The sequence below is a fragment of the Nothoprocta perdicaria genome, unplaced genomic scaffold (assembly GCF_003342845.1).
Source record: "Nothoprocta perdicaria isolate Ctin4 unplaced genomic scaffold, notPer1 scaffold_257, whole genome shotgun sequence".
NCBI classification, from domain to species: domain Eukaryota; kingdom Metazoa; phylum Chordata; class Aves; order Tinamiformes; family Tinamidae; genus Nothoprocta; species Nothoprocta perdicaria.
In genome coordinates, this window is record NW_020455485.1 from 907,266 (window position 1) to 930,047 (window position 22,782).

General features: G+C 38.4%; 1 protein-coding gene across 1 annotated transcript in view; it reads left to right on the top strand.

Moving 5' to 3' along the window:
* LOC112948206 (ecto-NOX disulfide-thiol exchanger 1) overlaps window positions 1-22,782 on the top strand; it is a gene marked incomplete at its 3' end in the record, with an annotated part of 257,294 nt that overhangs the window by 197,377 nt on the left and 37,135 nt on the right. Inside the window, exons 7-9 of the mRNA XM_026040430.1 lie at window positions 443-649; window positions 6,904-7,137; window positions 22,223-22,435. Coding sequence (XP_025896215.1) covers window positions 443-649; window positions 6,904-7,137; window positions 22,223-22,435 — 654 coding nt within the window. The remainder of the gene's footprint in view (window positions 1-442; window positions 650-6,903; window positions 7,138-22,222; window positions 22,436-22,782) is intronic.

The window sequence follows — 22,782 nt, forward strand, 5'->3', positions numbered from 1 at the left end:
AGAAAAGAAAAGAAAAGAAAAGAAAAGAAAAGAAAAGAAAAGAAAAGAAAAGAAAAGAAAAGAAAAGAAAAGAAAAGAAAAGAAAAGAAAAGAAAGGAAAACCTTCTTAGGCCTTTTAGGCCTTCTGGTCAGTCCTAGAAAATGACCCACAGGAGCAGAGATTAGACTATAAAACACAAATGAAACTTGAAGAAGCTAAGATTCAGTTAGCCAGTTTTGGTAATCTCTACAAATCTTAAAAAAAAAAAAAAAAAAAAAAAAAAAAAAATCCACTTACAAATAGGTATTTGGTGATCTCTACAATTATTTTGTTTCTCTCTTTCTCACACCTCCATGCTGTGTAAAATAAGTGTTGTTGCCCAGAACTGATTATGGGAATGAATAGAGCCAATGGATCAGAAGACAAATTTTGTATTCCAATGTGATTTCTCTTTTTACTTAGATCTTCCACCACCTTCAACAAGAGAGAGACCTCCTGGGTGTAAAACTGTGTTTGTGGGAGGATTACCAGAAAATGCAACAGAGGAAATTATTCAGGAAGTCTTTGAGCAATGTGGAGATATAACAGCAATTCGGAAAAGCAAGAAGAATTTTTGTCACATTCGTTTTGCAGAGGAATTCATGGTTGATAAAGCCATTTACCTTTCTGGTACTTCACATTTTTTAATGGATTTTCCTTGCTTCTCATTTGTTATTTTGTGATGCTAATGCTTACTTATTTTCTTAGCTTTTATCTCAGCAAGTCTTTCTTGAGCTCCGTGGCTCCAGCTTGGAGTGGCAAGGGGCAGTTCTGTATTTCTGTGTCTGCCAAGGCATGCGTGCGGTTTTGTGTGTTGCTTACCCGGGAGCAATTTCCTGCCAACCCATAACAATTCAGCAGAACCTGAAATTCACTACAGAACAATCTTATTTTCGATTTACAGAGGTTTATATAGTTTTCCTCACAGGTAGCAGAAAGAGGAGGGCATTAGGCCAGAAATGCTGCTGTCTTCCAGTGCTAATTTCTGTAACAGGCTGGCAATTTCATTGGCATATTTTTATAGATTTGCAGTGCAGCTTGAATATTTTCTATCTTTATGCTTGCATGTATTTAGCTATCACATGGTTTGGATTCCGAGACTCATCTGGAGGCTATGCTTTTTGCCACCAGGACAATGAGTGCTACAACAATTCAGGCATAAAATTTCAAAATCTTTTATTTTCCAATATACAAAGGAACAGACTAAAAACCATAACTCCCAGTAAAAGAAAAAAAATAGAAGAAGAAGAAAGGAAAAAAAAAAAAAAAAGAAAATCCTGCTTTCTCTCGGATCAAGCTTCAGTGACAGTGAGCTCTTAAGATTACAGTCTCCTTAGGAGTATTTGCATCCTACCTATGCTCACCTTCACCTTTCTGAGCTGGATCTTATTCCCTCTCTTTAGTCCATGGGCAGGTTCAACTCTCCTTCAAGGTCCTGGAGAAGCCCATAAGCTTTGTTCCACCCTACAATAGCACCTTGTTCCCAAATACAAGACCTATATTCTTAAATAAACAACAAGGACCGAAAACTGCTCCTTGGTCAAGATCAGGCACAGGCTCACTTGTAACTACCCTACTCAGGGTTACCTTGAAAGATTCATTGGGACAACCTGAAATGGAGCCAGAGCGAGATAACCATTAGGGATACCTGTTTTTTTTTTTTTTTTAATGGTATGGACATAAACTCAACATCTCATAGGTGTCTATGGGAAGCTGTCACAGTTAGAAATAAATGGTCTCTCACACCATCATCAAATTATCTCAAAAGCAATAAAAAATAAAACAAAAAAAAGAACATCTGACTTTTCATCTTGATGTAAAGAGAAAATCATAGTCAAGAAAATCTCTCTTTTTTTCTGTTTTGGTTTCACTACTGTTTTTAACTAGAATGGCCACTTTAAAACTGCTAAAGAGCTACAGAAAATACTGAGCTTTGGAGGTTGCATTTTTTTTAAAATGTCATATTTTAAGATGTCTTCAAGAAATTCACGCTATCCATTTTTTCCTTTTTTTAACCTCATTTCTTCTTCCTTCTTTTGTTGCTTTCATAACATTGTATCTTATTGCTGCAGATTACAGACATAATACTTATAAGAAGCAGCAGCGGCACATTTCCTAGTTTCCAACTGCTTTCCTAAGTAGCATCCATCTGCACAAGTAACAGCACTTGTGGAAGAGCAAAGATCATCTTCCCTGAACTTTCTGTCAATTTACTTTCAAGTTCTTGAACCTTTTCTCTACATTTTTATGGCATCCTTCCTCCTTTCTTTTCTTTGCTGTGCTACCTCTACTTCCTTTTATTTTCCATGCCACCCTCTCTTCTCAGCTACCCTTGCTATTTTTCTTCTGCTCCTTTTATTTCTTCTCCTAAAACTTTTTGCCTAGTGTCTCGAACCAGACCAAGAAAACAACAAGAGAAGCTGAGAGGGAGGTAGGAGAAAAGCTGTGAATGTTGCAACAAAATTTTACTGCTGATTTCTGTGCTACTTTCCAGCTGAAACCAGAGATGTTGACTCTCAGCTCTGCAGAGAGGGGAGTTCAGGCACTAGATAGTGGCATGTTTCATTTGTACTGAATTAGTGGGTTTTTCTAACCAGTCTTTATTTTGCTCTCAAACATCATGTGTTCTGAAATGATGGGAGAAAAGCACATTGTTAAAGCATTTTCTTTTCCCTGCAATAGACGAAGGAGACATGCAAACAGAATGTGTGGTAAATACAGTATGCATGCTATATTAGGGGAGAATCATGCCTTTGATATCTGTAGCATAATGGCGATTTTGTCTATCTAATCGGTTTTATCTGTCCACCACATCTAATCTCATCTATCTTCAGCAGTTATCCCATGCTTAGAGTGAGATTAGTGTATGTGATTGCAAAATCCGTTAAGTAGCCTCATCACTCTTTTCTCCCTTCCTCAAGTAAGCACATATGAAAAGGAGTTTGGGAAACGGGTAGGAGAGCTAACCTGAGGAAAGGACGTTTTTATTTAGCTCTGAAAGTTGCATTTTGATATCCAGAGGAAAATACTTTCTAAAATCTACTCGTCTGAAGTGTATACACTTCCCATGAAAAAGCTCCTTTTCCAAACTGTACATGCTTTACTCTTGTAGCTGACAATTCAGTAACTCTGGCAAATATTGATGGCCCTAGCTTTGGACAATGGGACAAAAAGGCAGACCAATTTAGACCTCAAAAGCCTGAATTTTTCATGCAGTGTTGCTTTCTCATATGGGTTTCCATTCAGTACTGCGTATTGACTTCAATTTTAAGCACGCAAGGGCACGTGTATACCTCAGCATTTCCAAGTAGGGATTCCCAAATAGGGAATATCTATTGACTCCTGTTCCCCCGTATAGCAACACTCAAAGGCAAACTGAGCCATGGAGTATTTACTAGATCTGAGATTCAGAAATACTCTGCTTAGTTTTTATTTACTTCTCATTAATTCTTCCTTTTGTGTTCCTTTAAGGTGAGGATGTTGACAAGTTCCCAGAATCGTTTCCTCTTCCATGTGTGTGTGAAACTGAAATTAGAAATGACAGGCCAGACACACAGTTAGTGCTAGCTTCAGTCCTGAGCAAAGGGCTGGGAGAAAGGTTCTGTAAGGGCAATTCATTGCCCATGCATGAAGGGGTCTGAAATGACAGGCTGTTCTCTCATATAAAATATCCTTGAACATCAATGAGGTTACATGGCACTGGAAAACAGAAAGACTTCAGCTGACCTGTAGTTCAGGCATACTATTACGTATGGGTTTCTGGGGATCCCATCCACAAAAGAATCTAATGTTTTCCTTCTATTCCCATACAAAATCTTGATGGATATCAAACTATCAGAGAGTCTGCTTTGCACTGGAAAGGATATTTGTACTGTGGTTTCCCCTAAGCTTGATTTTGAAGGGTGTAAGAAGCTATGCAAGTGAGGCATCTGCTTTTTCTTTAAGGGGAAGTAGCAAAACCCTGAGCAAATTGCTCTACCATTGACACTGACTTGACTCTGAGAGGAGCATCAGACCAAATGACATTCAAAGGTCCCTTCCAAACCAGATTATTCTGTTTCTGTGCCAACTGGCTGCCTAGTCACCTATAGACTAAACAGTTAAACCATTAGTGAGATTTTTTTTCAATATGTGATTCATGGGGAATTTCAAAAAAAAAAAAAAAATTATTTACGGGGACTTAAAACCAGCTCCCAGAAAGTACCTTTTCTCCAAGGCTACATAGTTATTGGATTTTGGAATGAAAATTAGACTTTTTTTCTCCCCTAACCATCCTCATCTACTTAAAAAAAAGGGCTACTTTAGTAAAACTCAGTATATTCATATACATACAGTTCATGAACTATAGGTGCGCTGTCCTTTGCAGTCATTCCTTTTTCAAATTAAGTTTGGTTTTGAAGCCTGCAAGAGCCTTGCTTTCTGTTGTGCTCTGCGTCTTACAGGAGAGAGTATAACTTCCTCAAAAGCACTGCCTAAGTGGGAGGTCTAATTTTAGGTCCATGATACTTGGCAATGTCCTTTTCACATTGCTGATAACACTCTTTTGGCTCAGAACAGTCACTATTTGAGGAATGCAACTAGAGACCCAAACTGGGGGGTAACATTTGTCATAGTTATCAGGGTAGCTGCATCAATAACCCCTTTTGGCTCACCTCTTCATACCTACACCTCTGGGGATAAAAACACATGATTATCTACTCATTACTAGTTCAGGGGCCAAATCTGAAAGGTCATCCCCACTCTTCTTCTAACATATCTCACTAAATATATGTATCTGTAATTCTTCCTTCAAAGACTTTGTAACTGGAGCCACATATATGACAATAAACAGCATTCTCAGGGAGTGTTGGAGAGTAGTTTCTACTGTCCAGGGCAAGAGAAAGAAGAGTAAAAAGAGCAAAGCTTAAACCAGCAAACAAATCATTTGTTTGCTATCTTGTTACACTCAGGCCTACTATGTTCCAGGCTCACAAACCTTAAGTCTTCACAGATTTGGTCAGTTCCATGGAAGTCTTCGTTGTTTTCTGTCCTTGAGGGGCATTTTTATTTCTCACGTTATACTGAGTTCGCCATCTGGGTTTAGGGTGCTTACTGGAAATTGAAAGACATCCCTCTTCTTCATTGACAGGCTATTTAATTAAACTCCACAAGATGCTTGAAAGGAAAATGTCAAAGCAAAAGGCACTCAGAATTTTTTTGTTAAGGCTCATTACATATGGATATTTAATGATCAATGAAGCCATTATCACATGTGCTATAGTACAGTTAGTCCCTTGCCTTCATACTGTGAGATGCTCTTACAGCACTAAAGCAAAAGAAACCTAGGTGTGCATTTTTGCAAAGGTGTCCCAAACCTGCTGTCACATCCTACACAAACCTTAACTTGGCTGTCTCCAGAGAAAGTTAGAAATGGAGCTTAAAATTGAGGCGTTGAAATTCTCTAACCAGAGACAATTCTTTAAACTCAAGACTGAAAGTAGCTTCTTTTGAGTGACTATTTGAAACAGCAAATAACATTTTTCCTGTCATTTCAAGCAAAAGTTTCCTGTCCCTGGAGTTATTATACAATAGTTGTAGTCATGTGTATTTCTGAGAAGCCTACTATATGCTAGCTCAGCAGGGACTGCCGAGTCCCCAACATCCTGTGATTTGAAACATCTCTTTTGGGCTATTTTGCTTCTGAAGCTGCAGTGGGTTGGCAGAGAAAAATTTGGGCTAGCCCTGCACAGACTGATTGATTTTACCTACAGTCATAGGCTCTGTTTATGGCTCTCTCCTTAGAATCTTCTCACATTTCCCATGAATCAGTAAGTTAAAAGCTAGAGAAATTTCTCTGCGAGTATCTCTCAGCCTTGAAAATAAAACATGAAAAAGGATTGGTGCCCAAAGTATGTTCTTCCACAGTGTAGTTGCAAAAGGCTTTTATTGCTTTGGCATGATTTGATCTGCCTTCTGATAGCAGTCAAGAGTTTTAGTTCAGAGCAGAGCCCTTTTATGCTATTGTACGGCCCCTGAATTAAACCATGTCATTGCAGCTGCTTGCTTTAGCAGAGGATGCATTGACCAAATTATGAATATGTAGAACACTGCTGAAGGTGAGACATAATAGATTTCACACTCTGATCAGAAGGAAGTCATATAATAAACTGTTCCACACTCTTAAAATTACTTTAAAGAATGCTAAAGTGTTAAAGTTGTTTTTTTTTTTTTTTTTTTTTGACTGGTTGAATACCAAATTAATTTGTAGATGATTGATATTTGCTGGAGATTTTTGTGATTGGTTTGCAACTCGAAATCCTCAAAATTTGAGCTCTGACATTAACACAGGTATGGCACTGCTTTCTCTGTGGCCTACTAGCTTATCTAGTTCAATATTATCCTTCATCTGTGGTCTGGATTTTCATAAATTTCATTTTTTTTCTCATTTTAATTTCCTTGAAAGGTTGGTTAATAGAACTAAACCATACCTGATCTAAACAGGATCGGGGAAGAGGGACTTCACATCCAAAGCAAATCAGTTTTTAGTAGGTGGGTGGTGTTGTTTATTTGTCTGTTTAAATAGCCTTTGTATTTATAAAGGTTGGGAGTATCAGGTGAAATAATGACATATTTCAGGAAACTTTTTAACTTTAATGAAGCTTCTGTACTTCTGGGACTACTTCTTTCAACTATGTACTCTATTGATACATAATTTAGAAAATCATAAGGAAAAAAAAGAACTGATGAATGTTTATCTTCCTGTGAAAGTGAAATGATTGATACATTCTACATAGATAGGTGGGAATATGTGAATGTATTTTCTACTTAACTGCATTTAAGAAAAAAAAAATAGGGAAAAATAGCAAAGAAGTCCTGCAACAGTTAGCTCTGCTTGTTGGTTTCAGGTTACCGCATGAGATTAGGATCTAGCACAGACAAAAAGGATTCAGGTCGCCTTCATGTTGATTTTGCTCAGGCAAGAGATGACTTTTATGAATGGGAATGCAAACAAAGAATGCTGGCCAGGGAAGAACGCCACAGACGCAAAATGGAAGAAGACAGGCTGCGCCCTCCTTCTCCCCCAGCAATAATGCATTATTCTGAACACGAAGCTGCTTTGCTGGCTGAAAAATTGAAAGGTAAGCAGCATTTGATACTTTCCAATGTATTATTCCTCAAGAGCAGGAGCCACCCAGAAGTCCAACCAGGGGAACTGATTTCTCTCTGATGTATTTCATTACTTACCCTGTTAGCCTTTTCCCATTGCTCTGCCAGTTCTATTTCAATCATAATGATATTCACCTACCTGCTAGAAATGTGCGTCTGTCCATCTTGCTGTGCTTTAACAACTAAAACAAGACCTTTAGAAAACTGTATGTTTTTCATTTCCTGCTCAGTTGCTGTCACCATCTACTTCAGAAATGATCTCATAATGAGACAACCTGTTATAGAAATATTTTGTATTTAAGGCCCAGTTCTTAAAATCTTTCTGTCTTTCACTGGATAATATTTTCTCATAGTCCCTACATGTTGCTGTCCTAATTTCTGATATTCAAATTGCTTTTGTGAGTTTTATTTTCAAGTGCTCCTCAGTTGCAATGATAATATTCATCTCTGTTATATACTACTTATTCTTTCATGCCCTTTTTAGGCATGAGCCTTTTTAGAGTTAAAATTACTTAAAATTATGTGTTTGCTTGCTTGGGGGAAGAGAAGGATGATCCAAGTGTTCCAAATACATATGATCCATTAATATTTTTCAAGACTTGAAGATTTCTGCTTTTAATGGTTAATAGTTAATATATGAAGTAAAAAGTAATATAAGTAGTATATATGTGTGTGTGTATAAAGAAATAAAAATAGTCAAGAGAACAGTTTCTCTTACCCCCTAGAGTTGTATTTGCTTTCATTTAGTGTTTAGTGACAGTGCTTGGCATTCTTTTCCCATGTGATGGCCAAGCACATTACTTCCAATGTGTGCCAGGTCACAAGAAACTGATTCTTGCCACCATTTCAGAAGTATCCAGATTAGATTTAGGCCGTCTAGCTGTCAACACTGTAGCCTCCTATTTTAACTGTGAAACGAGCTTGGAAAACCAGAGAAGGGCAATGCCAAGCAGTGCATCCTTGGAACGTGGTGCAGAGATGCACCCTGCTGTCTCTTTGAGCACTGCTTTGGCCATTTGTAGTTGTCAGTGTTATATTGGGCAGTTGTTAGTTTGACTAAATGATATTCTGGGCAAATACACTTTTCTGTTAAATAATTCACCGAGTGATCAGGAAATTGTTAAAATAACCCAAATCAGGAAACGGAAGAGGCCTCATGAAGTAAAAGCACAGTATTCATTCTTCCCTAGCTTTCAGTCCAGCTCCTCTATTCAGTAAGAATACAGGGTTTTAGATCCATCTGCTCCCAGAATCTGTTTTCAATTGAATATTTTAGGACTTAATATTTTATCTGGAAGTTTGTCTTTATGTAGTAAGGCCTAGAGGTTTCCTGGACTAAGCCAGAATATGCAAGTAATCTGCACAATTTCTTCCATATGGCTAGCCATTGCTTGGGGCAACTGACTGTTCGGTCTTTGCATGATGTTCAAGATGTCTATATTTAGAAAAGCTTTCTCTGCAGTCTGGGTAGTTCTCATACTTAATTAAAACTTATTAAAGGTTTTAAAGCTTTGGCTCTCTTGAGGGACATTTGAGCAGAGCTTGGCATATATGTACAAATTTAATACAGCAATATTTTGATTGCTATCTAGACCAACCCCATGCACATTACTCTTTCTCTGAAAATAAAGATAAATTTTCGGAGGCATGCAGAATTAAATATAAGTGACTCAATTAAAATCCAACAAAAATAAATATTGTAGTTTTAAAACCACTTCTAATTAGTCATTGCCTTGTAGCAAAATTAATAGCATATGCCCTGCATCTGTATAGGTTCTTGGGCAGAGAGAACACAAAGTTCTCTCCGTTCTCCCTGTTTCTGATCTTTTTTCCTATATAACGTAGTATAGACAGTAGAGGCGGAGTTCAATCATATATCGGGGAGTCTTACAGTCTCTTAAGTATCCTTCCCAGTGGTAAATGAGGGAGTAGGACAGAACATCATGGTTTCCTTTGGGCAGCATAGACTCACTAAATGAGTCCAATATGGCATCCTAAAAAGAGATAAAGCAACACTAAAGATATAGGCTTGAGGGAAACTAACAGAAGATATATGTACATATACATACTCACATGCACACATATATTATACAAATACATACAGACAAAAACATATTTAAGAAAAAAAAAAAAAAGTTGGGTTGACCCACAATCTCTGGTGTCTGAATATCACCGGATTTGTTTTGCCAAAAAACAATGAGTAGTTCATCCTAAAGAAAAGAAAGATTCAAACAGATCTTCTCTTGGCAAGATTTACCTTGAAATATTTGTTGTTGAACAGGTGCCTTGCAGTTTTTTTCCTTGAGGAAAGTTATGACCTCCCCATGGTATCCGCTTCAAAAGAATCCTGAGCATTTCTGCTAACTCATGAGACAAGAAGTGCAGGTGCCCAGCTCTACTGGTTTTAGCTTCTGCAGTGCCTCCAGAACTTCCTGAACAACACTAGCTGAAAATCAAGCCAAAAAAGCTAAACATCTGTCTTCCCAAGATACTGCTTTGCAATCACAGATGTAGACAACTTGGTCTGAATCCAAGCAACTTTTGTTGTCAAAATAACCTTGGAAACTCCTGACAGCAAGGAAAATCTGACTCTAAGCAGAGATGAACTAGGCTAAGCAGCCATTCTCCTGTTGCAGTCTTCAGATATTTATTGAGTCTATAATAGAGGTGACTGTATCTTTTTCCACCTTCTGCAAACTGCAGCAGAAAATTAAAGAAATTATTGTTTTAGTGTGCCAGACTTGGCTGGAAACTCTTGCCTCAGTATTATCGGTATATTTTTATATACCGACTTTGTGCACTAAAGTCACCTGATATAGCAGTAACTGCTGTGGAGGAAAATGAGTGAGAGATTATAGAAGGGTTTTTTATGCTGGTTGGAAACAAAAATTCATTATAAATTCTTTGCCAGGTAATTGATAGACCACAGTTAACCTACCGTGTCCTTTTAAGTCATCTTCTACTTCCTGAACAGATGTGAATTTAGACTCTGAAGATAGATGACTAAGAAGTTCAGAAGAGGCAGTAATCATCCTATAACAGTAGTGCAAAACATCTGTGTATTTATATGGTATCTGAAGCCCTGCTTCAGATAAAAATATAGTGATTTTTTTGTCAGTGGTCAGGAGCTAAATAGGATATCTCAAGATTTAAGAGTGCTCAGAGACCTTTTGGTCAAAAAATGTTCCTGGGCTTCTAATTAGCTTGAAGCTTGAACAACACACTGAGGAATGTGTCCACCACTGCCCATTATCAGAGGCATGTTGCTGCTGGATCAGTACAAGCTGGATCTTTTGCCTTAGCCATGCCATATTTATGGAAGAAACCTTCATCTAGCAGCAGACAGTAGTGCTGTTCCCCCCAAATTTTGCCTGCAACTGAAAATCAGTGCCAACAATTTAACAGCTGTATAATGAGGCTCTCTTTAAGTTGGCATGAGCCACATCATGGAATTTGTGGGGAAAATAGAGACAAGAGATCTGAAAGTCATATTTCAAAGTCTGAGCTGGTCAGCTTAGGCTTCTTTTAGTTAAAAGGATGAAGTAAGAATTTGATCTGTCCTATGTGCAAGTCTTCAAAAGAAGTGAATTGCCTCTCCTACTGAGCATAAAGACGACTTACGTCCAGATCCAGATCAGACTTCAACTAGTATCTTCCAGAAACTTTAAGTGAGAGTGCTGACTTCTGCCCAAAGAGAAGAACAAGTGACCAGTATGAGAGTCAACAGCAACTATCACCATCAATCTAGGTTTTACCAATATCTAGCTGGATATAAATGTTTTTAAATACTGGTTTTAAATATTTATCTAAAATGTATTGACCTTTTCCTTCATTAAACCATGTTTTATTAGAACTTTGTAAGTGGCAATCATGGTTTTGCAGGAAGAGCAAACAACACTTATTCTCTTAGAGAAAATTCATTTCTAGACTCTCCATATCTGTTGTATGATTGTATGATTCCTCTAACTCTTCCAGTGTTTAATAGTATTTTTAGCTGTTTGGCTGTCACTTAACTAGTGTCATGGCAAAACTTTTTGTAAAGGGAGGAGCTGTTCAGATCATGGGTTTTGCAAAGGTGGGAAGGCTTATGTCTTCTGTGTCACTGCAGATCAGATAAAGATCAGATTGCCATATGATCACCAATCTGTCTCATGTGCTGCACTGTTTCTGATGGTGGCTAAAACTGAATGGCTTGGAGGAAGTTATAAAACTTCAAAATGTAATCACATGCAACTGTACCATTGGGCAGAATCTATTCCTGACTCCAGCTGGAAATAAGCTTTCTCTTTGAAAGGGTAAACCTTTTATGTAGGATGAGCAAGCTGGGCAGGTGATATGTTCAGGACATTTGATTGCTGCATCTCCATAAGGCCATTGGAAGAGATGCTGTGGGCACTGGGACTGTAGTGGAGCTCCACATGACCTAGACATTCATCCCCTGGCCTTTGCTTTTGTTTATCAAGAAACATAGAATTTTATGTTTGGGAAAAACCTGGAAGATCATCAAGTCCAACCCTTGTGCCTGCTGTCACCCATCCCTTGTGCCGACTAGACCATGTCCCACAGAGCCTCATCTATACTTCTCTTGAACCATCAGGGATGGTGACTCCACCAGTACCCTGGGCAGCTTGTTCCAATGTGAGAAGAGAGCAACTGAGGTTCTTCTGGATCCTATTGCTAGGTGTGGCTGTAAAGGACACCTATTTTGTCACTCAAAGAGCTTGGGATGTGGGCCTGAGCACTGCTGCTGTAGTAGTGCCTGAGCACTACTCTTTGTACTTCTGTATGCCTTTGCTGAAAATCAAGTCCTCTCTGCCTTGCCATAAGACTTGAAAACAGCTGTAAACAGTTTGCTGTTACCATTATGCCTTCTTGTAAGATATCCACATGTGATTTCAGGAAGTAGTCTAGGACAGTCACTACTTAGAGGTACTTATTGTACTTTTTTTCCTCTTTCTTCAGCAGTATTTGAAATAATGACCTGTACTATGAAAACTTTTAAGAATCATGGCCAGATGTTTATTTAGAGAGAAGCTGTTTTCAATCATGCTAGCTGTATAAAATCAATGCAACGGTACTTCATTTCTAGTTTGAAATTCCCTGTACTTTTCCACAGCAGAGACAGGCCTCCTGTTTCCCAGATGAGAACTGGAGTCTCAGATTCTGAACCACTTTGTTTTGAGGATAATGAATCTATATTCAGATATTATAGGCTTGTTTTTCAGTGGTCCCAGTCAATTGTTAACCCCTCAGCAAGCACTCTAGTCAAATTTCATGTAACATCACATTCTTCTTTGGAAAAAAAGGTGATTGACCACTCCAGCAATCTGAAGTGCTGCCCACAACTACAGGCTCCTCTGTCATTATTGATGTTGTCAGGTGTTCCTGTGAGACAGCAAACTGAGGAGACTGTGAAGATTGCTCAATACCAATTTTTTGAAGCTTGATTTTTTACATTTTACATGGACTACCTGATGTTTAGGACCGAGAAGGTGTCTCCAGTGAATATGAGGCCTTGCATACCTGCAAAAGCCTGAGCATCTCAATGAGTTGCTCCATACTTCTTGCTGATTAAGGACCAGGCTTGAGGCCCTTCATATCTAGAAGGAACTTGCACTGAACATTGATTTATGCAGATGTCTTTGGGAATAACAATGGAAAATAATTAAATTAGAGAAAAGTACAATTCATCATAATGAATTGTATTTTCCTCACGTCCCATTTCACTATGTGGCTTTATCTATCATTGACATTGACTCTATGTATCATTGCCAGGACCTCATGCTTAAGCCTTATGGATCTAAGCTTGCAATTCTAAAAATACACATCCAAACTACTAACGAATTAAACTGTGTAGTTCTGAGTTGATAACTTACAGTTACAAGTGTTGTATCTGGTGGTGCCGAACAGACCTGGAAAGACGGAGAGCTAAAGAAAAGGATTCATATAAATGCTTCATATAAAGCAAACTTTCACCTTGTCGTAAAGAGCATTTGTCACAAAGTACTCAATTTAAATTTGTTTTGTATACTCTTCTGTGAAGTTTACAAGCCTTTTTCATGAGTCCTGCACGTAGAAAGTTTAGGAGTGGAAGAGAGAAGAGAACTGGGCCAGGTTTATCAGAATGAAATGAGTTTCAACATCTGGGCTGTATAGGTGACATGCAGAACTGTGTGTACCTTCTCACGCGAGGGCTGTGCAAAACAATTCGTGGTTTGTAACAGTTATTTTAGGTTTGCAAGCCAGTTGAGAAAATATAAACACTGTTTAATTTTTCATGAGAAGTTATTTTTATTTTCTGTTTATTTGATTGATTTTTGATCTTCCAAATCAATGAAATAGATTTTGATGGGAAGATGAAAAATAAAAAACATCAGCACAATTTGTTTAAAAATAGTAAAGGAAAATTTTGCTTTTTTCTTTCTTTTTTTTGACCCCAATACTACAAAATTTGACACAAAAGTGTAACTAGCTTCAATGAAACATTATCCAACTGCTACTAGATAGAATAACAGCTAAGCATAAATCTGGTAATTAAACTGTTGCCCTCCCATCTGAGATCCACCTACTTTTTGTAAAAGTCTATGCTTCCCTGCTGAAATGTCACAAAAATTTGTTAGATGTGAATTCTGGGAAACAAAGGTCTTTTATAGTAAAGTGTGGCTATAAATCTGAATCCTCCTCCTTAAAGGCATTTGAGGTCATATTATGAAAACGTGACCATTTTTTCTCCTGGTTCATTGCAGCTTTTCTGTTTAGTGTGTGTCTTTCAGATTTCTGATTCCTCAGTATTGAATCAGATGCTTTATTATCTCACAGTGAGATGTGTCAGTAGATATTTGGGATCAAATTTGCATATTCTGGCATCTGTTTTCAGGAGTGCATTATTAATGGTTGAGTAATGTGGCAACCAGAGCAACACACGACTAGAGACACAGACTGAACATGTTGACCTTTTATTTTTAAATGGAGCTGTGTTCTGTCAGGTGTTTTGGAACAAATCATTTTAATCTGTGTGCTTATGACATTTGTGTTCCAAAGCAGAGTTGTGAAAATTATGATATTCTTAATTCAAGCATATCTGTACCTAATGATATCATCTCCAGAAATTGCTTCTTGCAAATAAGCTCTCTTAAAATACTACATCTGTGTTATTTGCCTCGGGTACTTAAATAGTTCCACTATCTAACAAAGACATCTTTTCATATCTGAGGTTTTTTTTTAATATTTTGGGAAAAGGAGACATAAACATCTGCGAGCCATATACAATAAACCCGTATTTACTTCCCTTTTAAATACAGTGTCTCTTTATGAGCGCAGGAAAGTTATTCATGTGGTTTTTCATTTAAAAAAAATATAATTTTAAAAATAGAGAAGCTGCTTTTTTGCCAGGCACTGTATTATCCCCTGAAGAGAGAACAGATTGGAAATTTAAATAAATAGATGGCAGTTACAGTAGAATGAACTAACTGGGGATGCATCTTGTGCAAGACTCAGGTAACATCAAGCCTGACAATCTCAACCCTTGCATGTCATTTGAAATATAAACAACATTTAATTGCTTGGGAAATAGGATATTTCACTGAGGAAAAAATAAAAAAAAAAAAAAAAAGAAAGAAAAAAGAAAACACACTGCTTTCATTACGGCTGTGTGACTGAGAGCCAGACTTCTGGAGCACTGCAGAAGCGACGTGGTTATCCAACAAGGCAAATCTAACATAGAGAGGATCGAATTGAGTATGAGCCTACGTCAGAAAGTGAGGCAATGCTGAGTTCCTCCTAGTAAATCAAATGAATGCCAAGTTTAATTGCTGTTGAAAGAATCCAGACCTTTTTTTTAGTATAATCTGTTTTTTTTATTAGTAGTAAATCTAGAAAGAGACCTATAATAGACATGTTTCAATGTTTTAGTGTCAAATCTGTTCCTTCACCCTTCCCGTTTTTAGATCATCCTTTTTCCCTTCCTTCTTCCATATGCTGCTGACATCTGTTGTGACACAATACATCTGGCTTAAAGAGCCTCACAGAGGGGCGATGAGCAGGCACATCATGAGGACACTTTTGTCTCCTGGCAAAAGAATTGAAGGTGGGTTCAGCCTTCAGCAGCCTGGTAACCCACTTTCCTGTGTACCTTGCTGTGGTGCCTGGAAGAAATATGTTCACTGTTAAGTGTGTTACTAAAAGCACTCCTCCCTCACCTAATCTATATTATATCAAGTCAATTTTAAGGTTTTAATATAAACCCACTTGATTAAATGTACAGCACGGCAAAATGACCCAAGTTAATTGTAATGAACTGGAAAAAGGCAGCTCACTGATTTAAAAGTTTGTGGTATGACTTTGAGAAATAGAGAAGAAACTCAATACCCTAATAATTACATTTTATTGGAAATAATGGCATCAGCAGGATAAGATAATGGATTTCTGTGTCTCACACAGTACACCCACCTCTGAAAGAATCTTGTGCGATTTGGATTTGGAAGAGATTGATTACAGAATGGGAAGAGATTTCTTTTGGGAGTATATTTTAGTAAATGAATGCGTGTGTGTATGTATAGATATATGTATATGCATATATATATTTTAAAATCTAATTTCAGCTGATCATTTATTAGGTAACTGAAAAGTTTTCTTGGCTATAGAATGCAATTAAAGCTATTTAAGAAATATTAAGATGGGTTATTAATTATTCTTTAAAAGTAACCCTTTAGGATTGTGTGTCTGGATTTTCCATCTGGATTTTATTGTGCAGTGCCATTGGGTTACAAAAGTTATTAATTCCAGAAGCACCAGACTGATATGTGTGTTGTACGATTATATAATTTGCAATTATATAAGTTATTTAGCATTGGGAAAAAAAGGATGATGCGGATGGTAGACTGAAGACATGTTTCTAGGTCAGTGGCAAGCACTGCGTGCAGGAGAAGCTCTTAAGCCAAGAGAAAAATAGGTCAGCATTATGGCACCAAATATGTCATGTGCCAGGAAGCAAATTGTTCCTGATGCACAGGAGTCCTGTGCTGAACTAATTTATGAGTGAGGCTAGTCAGCCTTTTCCCTATCTCAATTCATCCACATAGGCCACTTGCTGTGATTTACTACTTTTTGTATCAAATTCAATGCTTTCAGTTTAGAAATGTTAGTTGTAGGCTAGTAAATTGCCAAATCAGACCACAGTAACTTTGATCAAACATCCTCTATCAGTTGCAGTGATATAGACTGAAGAAGTCACCATCTTGAGCTGATCATTACCACTTCCTATAGTAACAGGACTGGGCTCACTTTGACCAACTGGAACCAGAGAGGGATCAGGTGGATGAACCTCAATGTGGAGGTGAGCCTCCATGCACACGTGAGAGCAGCATGGCCTTGAGCAAAGGTGCAGTGGAAGAGATGGAAGATGTGCCATCTTCCTAAGGCCACACAGAGGCCTGTAGCTGACAGAAGCTCTGTATCTGACAGAGGACAAGCTGCCATAGACATATCGCATGAACCCTTCTGTACACGTGCTGTAGACAGTCATGCTCAGCTATGATTACACCTGCATGAGGTTATTTGTTAACTGAATTTCTAGTGGTCAGGGCAGAACTTACAGCAAGGGCGAATAAGGGCAAACTTACACCTTTTCGTTTTACAGAAGAGCCATAAAAAATGAGGTCATTAACACAACCCAAAACATACAAAGCCAGTGCAGCTTCTACATGTAGACATCAGAATAAGGAGTGACAGCTTGATCTTTTCTACACCTTCATGCAAGTCTAGGAGATTGCACCAGGGAAGGAGGATTAGGGCAAGGACTAATATGTACTGCAAAGTCTGAAAAACAGACTTTACAGACTACAGGAGAACATAGCAAGATTGCTCTAATTTAGACCAGCCCCCATTGTTGTGTGAATGATGCCAGATACTTTCCAAACCTTTAAAAAAGCCCAGAGCTGGGAAGATAAAAAGACTAATAACTCTAAAAGCAACCAAAAAAAAAAAAGTGCCTAAAAAAACTCTCATGGCTCCATCTTTTCCTAGTGATAAGTTGAGCACATAATGTTACTCTCTGAATAGAAAAATACAAAGTTCTCTATGTTTTAAATATTCCAGTAACTGTGAAAATTGCAGTGATAATTGAATATTTGAATGCCTGGCCTCAGAGTGATGGATTATTCTATCTCCTTTCTATTCCTCAAGACCTTAAAAACTGTCTCCTCTGTCCTGTCACAAAACTTCAGATTATGCTGACTGAATTCTACTGTCTGCTACACTAAATAAACTCCATAAACTTAGACTAAGAACTTTGTTTCCTGTCTTGTTCCCAACACACCATTTTGTAGCAGTCGTAGCTTCTTCTATTAAGCTTTTTTGCCAGTTGGGATTGCTTAGAACAGGTTAAATCATGAGAAAAATGCAAAATATTTGTCAGCAATTGTTCCTCTTTTTTCATAGAAATATCCGCAATGACAAATTTCCAGACAGCTCTAGGGATACATTTTCTTTGCCTTGTACTACTTCTCATCAGAGTCGTGGCTAGGACTTGCCAAATATCTTCAGTTGATATAAGAGAAACTTGATAAATCTCCTCTCTGGAGGCCTGTAACTGAGTCTAGGAGCACCTGAAAATCTCTATCAACAGACACCAAGTAAGCCATCCTCAGTAGAATAATAATATTTACAAGAAATACTATACATCAGATTTCACAGTGAACCCAACCTAAGTGTACAAATGCTACATAGGTGTTCTGTAGCTGCTCTACTTGTGTTATAGTTGGGTTTCCTCTGACCTAATGCAGATATCTATTGCACAGATGTATATATATATGATCAAGCCACAGCCAGCTCCCTTTAGAGACAGCTGAGAGAAACAAGCACTTCCAGGACACAGTTCACCTCGTCTTCATGTAGTCAGCTAAAAGAGGACTCACAAAGTGTGTCTGAGAAGCATCCATCTCCTTCCCAGACTGTATTGAGGGCCTGGGATTACTAACTTAGATGTCAGCATAAAGCTGATGAATCCTTCCCTATTTGCTTAAAATATGCTGCAATGTGGAGGAGAAAATACTTAAGTGCAAGAAATAATTCACTGTGTGCTCATTTTAAAGGAGCAGTTATGCACTGGAGCATGTCTTATATACAGAAATGTTTTAACAGTATGTTTTTAAAGTCTATATTTCTGTGCATCCTACCTCAAGGGAATAATTTTGAACAGAATTAGGCATTTTGTTGTGTTTTTTGTTTTTAATGAATGGCTACAAACGTAGGACAATTCATCCTTTGCTTAGATTCCATTACAGTGTTTCTTCTGCTATTTATCTAGTAAATAAAAAATTAATGAACAACCTAGTGCAGAAATCTGATTTTCCAAGTGAACCTCTGATTGCTCAAAAGAGCTTTCTGGATATTAATTCACTGTGAGTTGCCTTATGCCAATCACCAAGTAGTAGATTCTTGAATATAAAAGTTAGAAATAAATGTGAAATGAGGAAATTTTAAAACTGTAGAGAAAAGAGTTTATTTACTAATGTGCTTCTGTTGTGAATATATGACCCTCAAGCATTTTTTAATGTATCTCCTAATTATGTAATCAATGAAGTTTCTGATGTTTAGTGGAAGTGCTTTTTTTTTTTTTTTTTCTGGGAAAGAGCCATGAATCCATGAATTAACTATAATAGGCCCACAGACCTCCACAGTTCTCTGACAATACAGTATATTGAAAATGGCTTTTCTGTGTGGCTTTTTAAATGGGTTGAATTTATCTGGCAGAAAAATGGCATGTTTATGAACATCTCTTACAGATATCAACTGTGCTTGATACAAACAAAACAAAAGACAGGGTGTTTTCATTTCATGTAGACTCTATAGCAAATCAACATGCTCTCCACGTACTGTAGAGAGAGTAATGTGGGAAAAAGGGAGAGTGGGTCTGTGCAACTGATTTTACTAATGCATCTCCATGAAACATTTTTGCTCAGTTCTGTAGGTTGTCCCTTGTAGTGTCACAGTGCTACCTCTTCAGAGGTACTTCTGTTTATCGTTTCTCCCAACTTTGCTATTCATGTCTTGACCTAGACTGAATAGAGTAATTTACTCTAAATGATACTTCAGTGTCGGGTGGTAAATTACATGTGATGATTGAGACAGTGATGTCTACAAGTTAAAAGGGAAACATTCAGCTGTAGTCACAGTGTATTCATAGTCAACTGCACTCTCAGAGCGAACAGGCTAGTGTCATCCACAGAGTGACCTGGCTCTACAGACTGTAGGAAATTGCATACTAACATTCCCACGAGCCATAACAGGTTATTCTCAATGACTACTGTAATTATAATAAACATTATGTTGCAGGAATAAGTTCTTAGCGAATCCATGACATCCTGTTCCCTTGTATTTCAGCAGGCTGAAGATTTTACTCAAGCTTGGGAAGACTTATCCCAGTGTCTTCTTGCAGTTATTTCTCTTTCAGAATATTTCAGAATATTTAAGGTTGGAAGGGACCTCTACAGATCATCTAGTCCAACCTTCCTGCTCAAGCAGGCACACCTAGAGCATGTGGCACAGGGTGGCATCCAGGCGGGTTTTGAAGACCTCCAGAGTAGGAGACTCCACAACCTCCCTGGGCAGCCTGTTCCACTGCTCTGTCACCCTCACAGTAAAGAAGTTCCTCCTCACCTGCAGACAGAACTTCTTGTGCTCCAACTTGTGGCCATTACCCCTCGTCCTATCGCTGGCCACCAGTGAGAACAGCCTGTCCCCTTCCTCCCTGCATTCTCCCTTCCTGAACTTATACATACTAATCATATCCCCTCTGAGCCATCTCTTCTCCAGAGAAAAAAGGCCCAGCTCACTCAGCCTCTCTTCATACGAGAGATGTTCCATTCCCTTAATCATCCTGGTTGCCCTTCTCTGGACCCTCTCCAGAAGCTCCACGTCCTTCCTATACTGGGGTGCCCAGAACTGAACACAGTACTCCAGGTGCGGCCTCACCAGAGCTGAGTAGAGGGGCAGAATCACCTCCCTTGACCTGCTGGCAACACTCCTCCTGATGCAGGCCAGGATGCCATTGGCCTTCTTGGCCACGAGGGCACACTGCTCACTCATGGTTAACTTAGTGTCAACCAGAACTCCCAGGTCCCTCTCCGTGGAGGTGCTTTCCAGCAGGTCCACCCCTAATCTGTACTGATGCCTGGGGTTATTCCTCCCCAGGTGCAGGACCCTGCACTTGTCCTTATTGAACCTCATGAGGTTCCTCTCTGCCCAACTCTCCAGCCTGTCCAGGTCCCTCTGGATGGCAGCACAGCCCTCCGGAGTGTCGGCCACTCCACCCAGCTTGGTGTCATCCGCAAACTTGCTCAGGGTGCATTCCGTGCCCTCATCCAGGTCACTTTCCATGAGTCTTGTGTGTATCTGCACTTTCTAAGGTCTATGTTTAGCCAGCTTAGCTCCTCAGAGCCATATATATTTTTTCTTGTCTGTATCCAGCAAAGACAGGACCTGCAGATTTAGCCATCGGGACAGGAAGTCAAAAAAAGACACCTGCCCGAATCTTCCTCCCACGAGGCAATTACTTAATGAATTATGATGGCAAATCACATGTTAATGTAAAGTAACAACTACTGTATCATGATACAAGGGGAAGCTTTTATGATACCCTCATTTTATGATTTTTTTCAGGGATCTCAGATGAACATGATTATCTGCTTCTGAAGCACAAGACCTCTTGCTGCAACTGCAAGCATAGTTCAATTAATAAAATGCCAAAGATTAAGCAATATAAAACCTATTCTTTGCAAGCTGTCAGTACAGAGCATGTCATGTGTATTTCCTGTACTTTACATTCCTCACCGTTTAGGGAGGTGATTAGTAGTTCAGAAGGAAAGTCCAATCATCACTCAAGTACTAGTATTGCTAATATTTCATCATTCTTTGTGCATGGAGTGCAGTGCCTTACTTTGTTCCATTGGTCTGTATCCTTCAAGATAGTTTGTTGGTCCTGGTATTTTCTAATTTTCATTTTAAATGTCTTTAGGGAATGATACTACCTCTTCCCATTGAAACTGCGTACTTTCTCCGATAGAAAGATATGCCAGTCATCTAAAATACAAGAAGAAATCTAAATGCCAGATGAAATATTTAAATGATTTTTAATGGATGTTTAGTAGAATAAAAACCTGGGGGAAAATGGGATTGATTAGCACAAAAGAAAACTCCACAAGTTGACATTCTTTGTTGTAATAGTATTTTTTTTTCAATTCAACCTATATGTGACTTTAAAAAATGTATTTCCTTAATCTTGATGAAACCAGAAGTGTAATGGATCCTGTGTTAAGAGTCTTCTGAGGAAGCTAACAGCACTGTCTGAAGAAATGAGATTAGTTTGGAAGAGGGCACAAAATCTAGCTATGAGTATTATTGATCTTTTTTGCAATATAACAACTTTAGTTACCTGAAGAGTAAACAGAAAGCAGTAATCCAGATACTTATCAGAGCTCCCTTAAAAAAAATACATATATATGTATTTATGTACAACATAGAAAATATAGACATACTCTCTATTCAAAGCAGTTGCTTCTAATTACTCAGTGTTTTGAGCAGGAATTGTTCAGCTTAGTCATCGTTCATTAATTAGAAAATATATGTTAGTGAAATGTTGACAAAAGCATGGCTGAGCCCAAGCTCCAAGACTGAGCTTTTGGCCAAGCAGATTAACAAGGTCAGATTTCATTTCTTCAATGGTTCGGGAAACATAAAGGTGCCTGGCAATCATTGTCACTGTCATTTCTAATATAAAGTCATTTTATTTTGAACCACAGACCACAAAGATTTTTTTTTTCCCTTTGTGTCATGACAGCACTGTTAAAATAATAAGACAAGTCTTGAAGGAAGATTTATGGAGCTTCACATGGTCATATTGGCTTCCTATACCTGACAAAACGAAAGACCCCAAAGTTGCCCAATATGATATAGTGCAAGCATGAGTTATGGTGATTTTCATGTGACACGGAGCAGAAAATGTGTTCTCGACAGGATATTTATATCTGTAATTTAAACCCTGTGCTTTGGTTGTCCTAGATGATAGCAAGTTTTCAGAGGCCATCACAGTGCTGCTCACGTGGATTGAGAGAGGCGAGGTGAATCGTCGCTCTGCGAACCAGTTTTATTCGATGGTGCAGTCAGCAAACAGCCACGTTCGCCGGCTCATGAACGAAAAGGCTGCTCATGAGCAAGAAATGGAGCAAGCCAAGGAGAGCTTTAAAAATGCCTTAACAGGGATCCTCACTCAATGTAAGTAGCCCCTTTTTGTCCAGTGTCGTTGTAGTGCTGGTGGTGGTGGTGGTAGTAGTATTTTTTATCGTTTATTTGTTTGTTTGGGGGTAAGTAGTTGCAATGCAGTCATATTCTACTTCATATGCTATCTCATACTCTATGGCAATTTGGAAGAACAAGGACCATTCCTAAGAGCTTATTTCTCAAGGTGAGCAAAGTTTCAGTAGTTTTTTTATTAATAAAGACATGAAGACTTGTGGCATGTTGTCCACAGTTATGTAAACCTAACGCTTAAGGAACGAACCAGACAGAAGCAGCCCTGAAGATCATGCTTTATGTGGAGAGAAGTGTTTTGTAACCTGTGA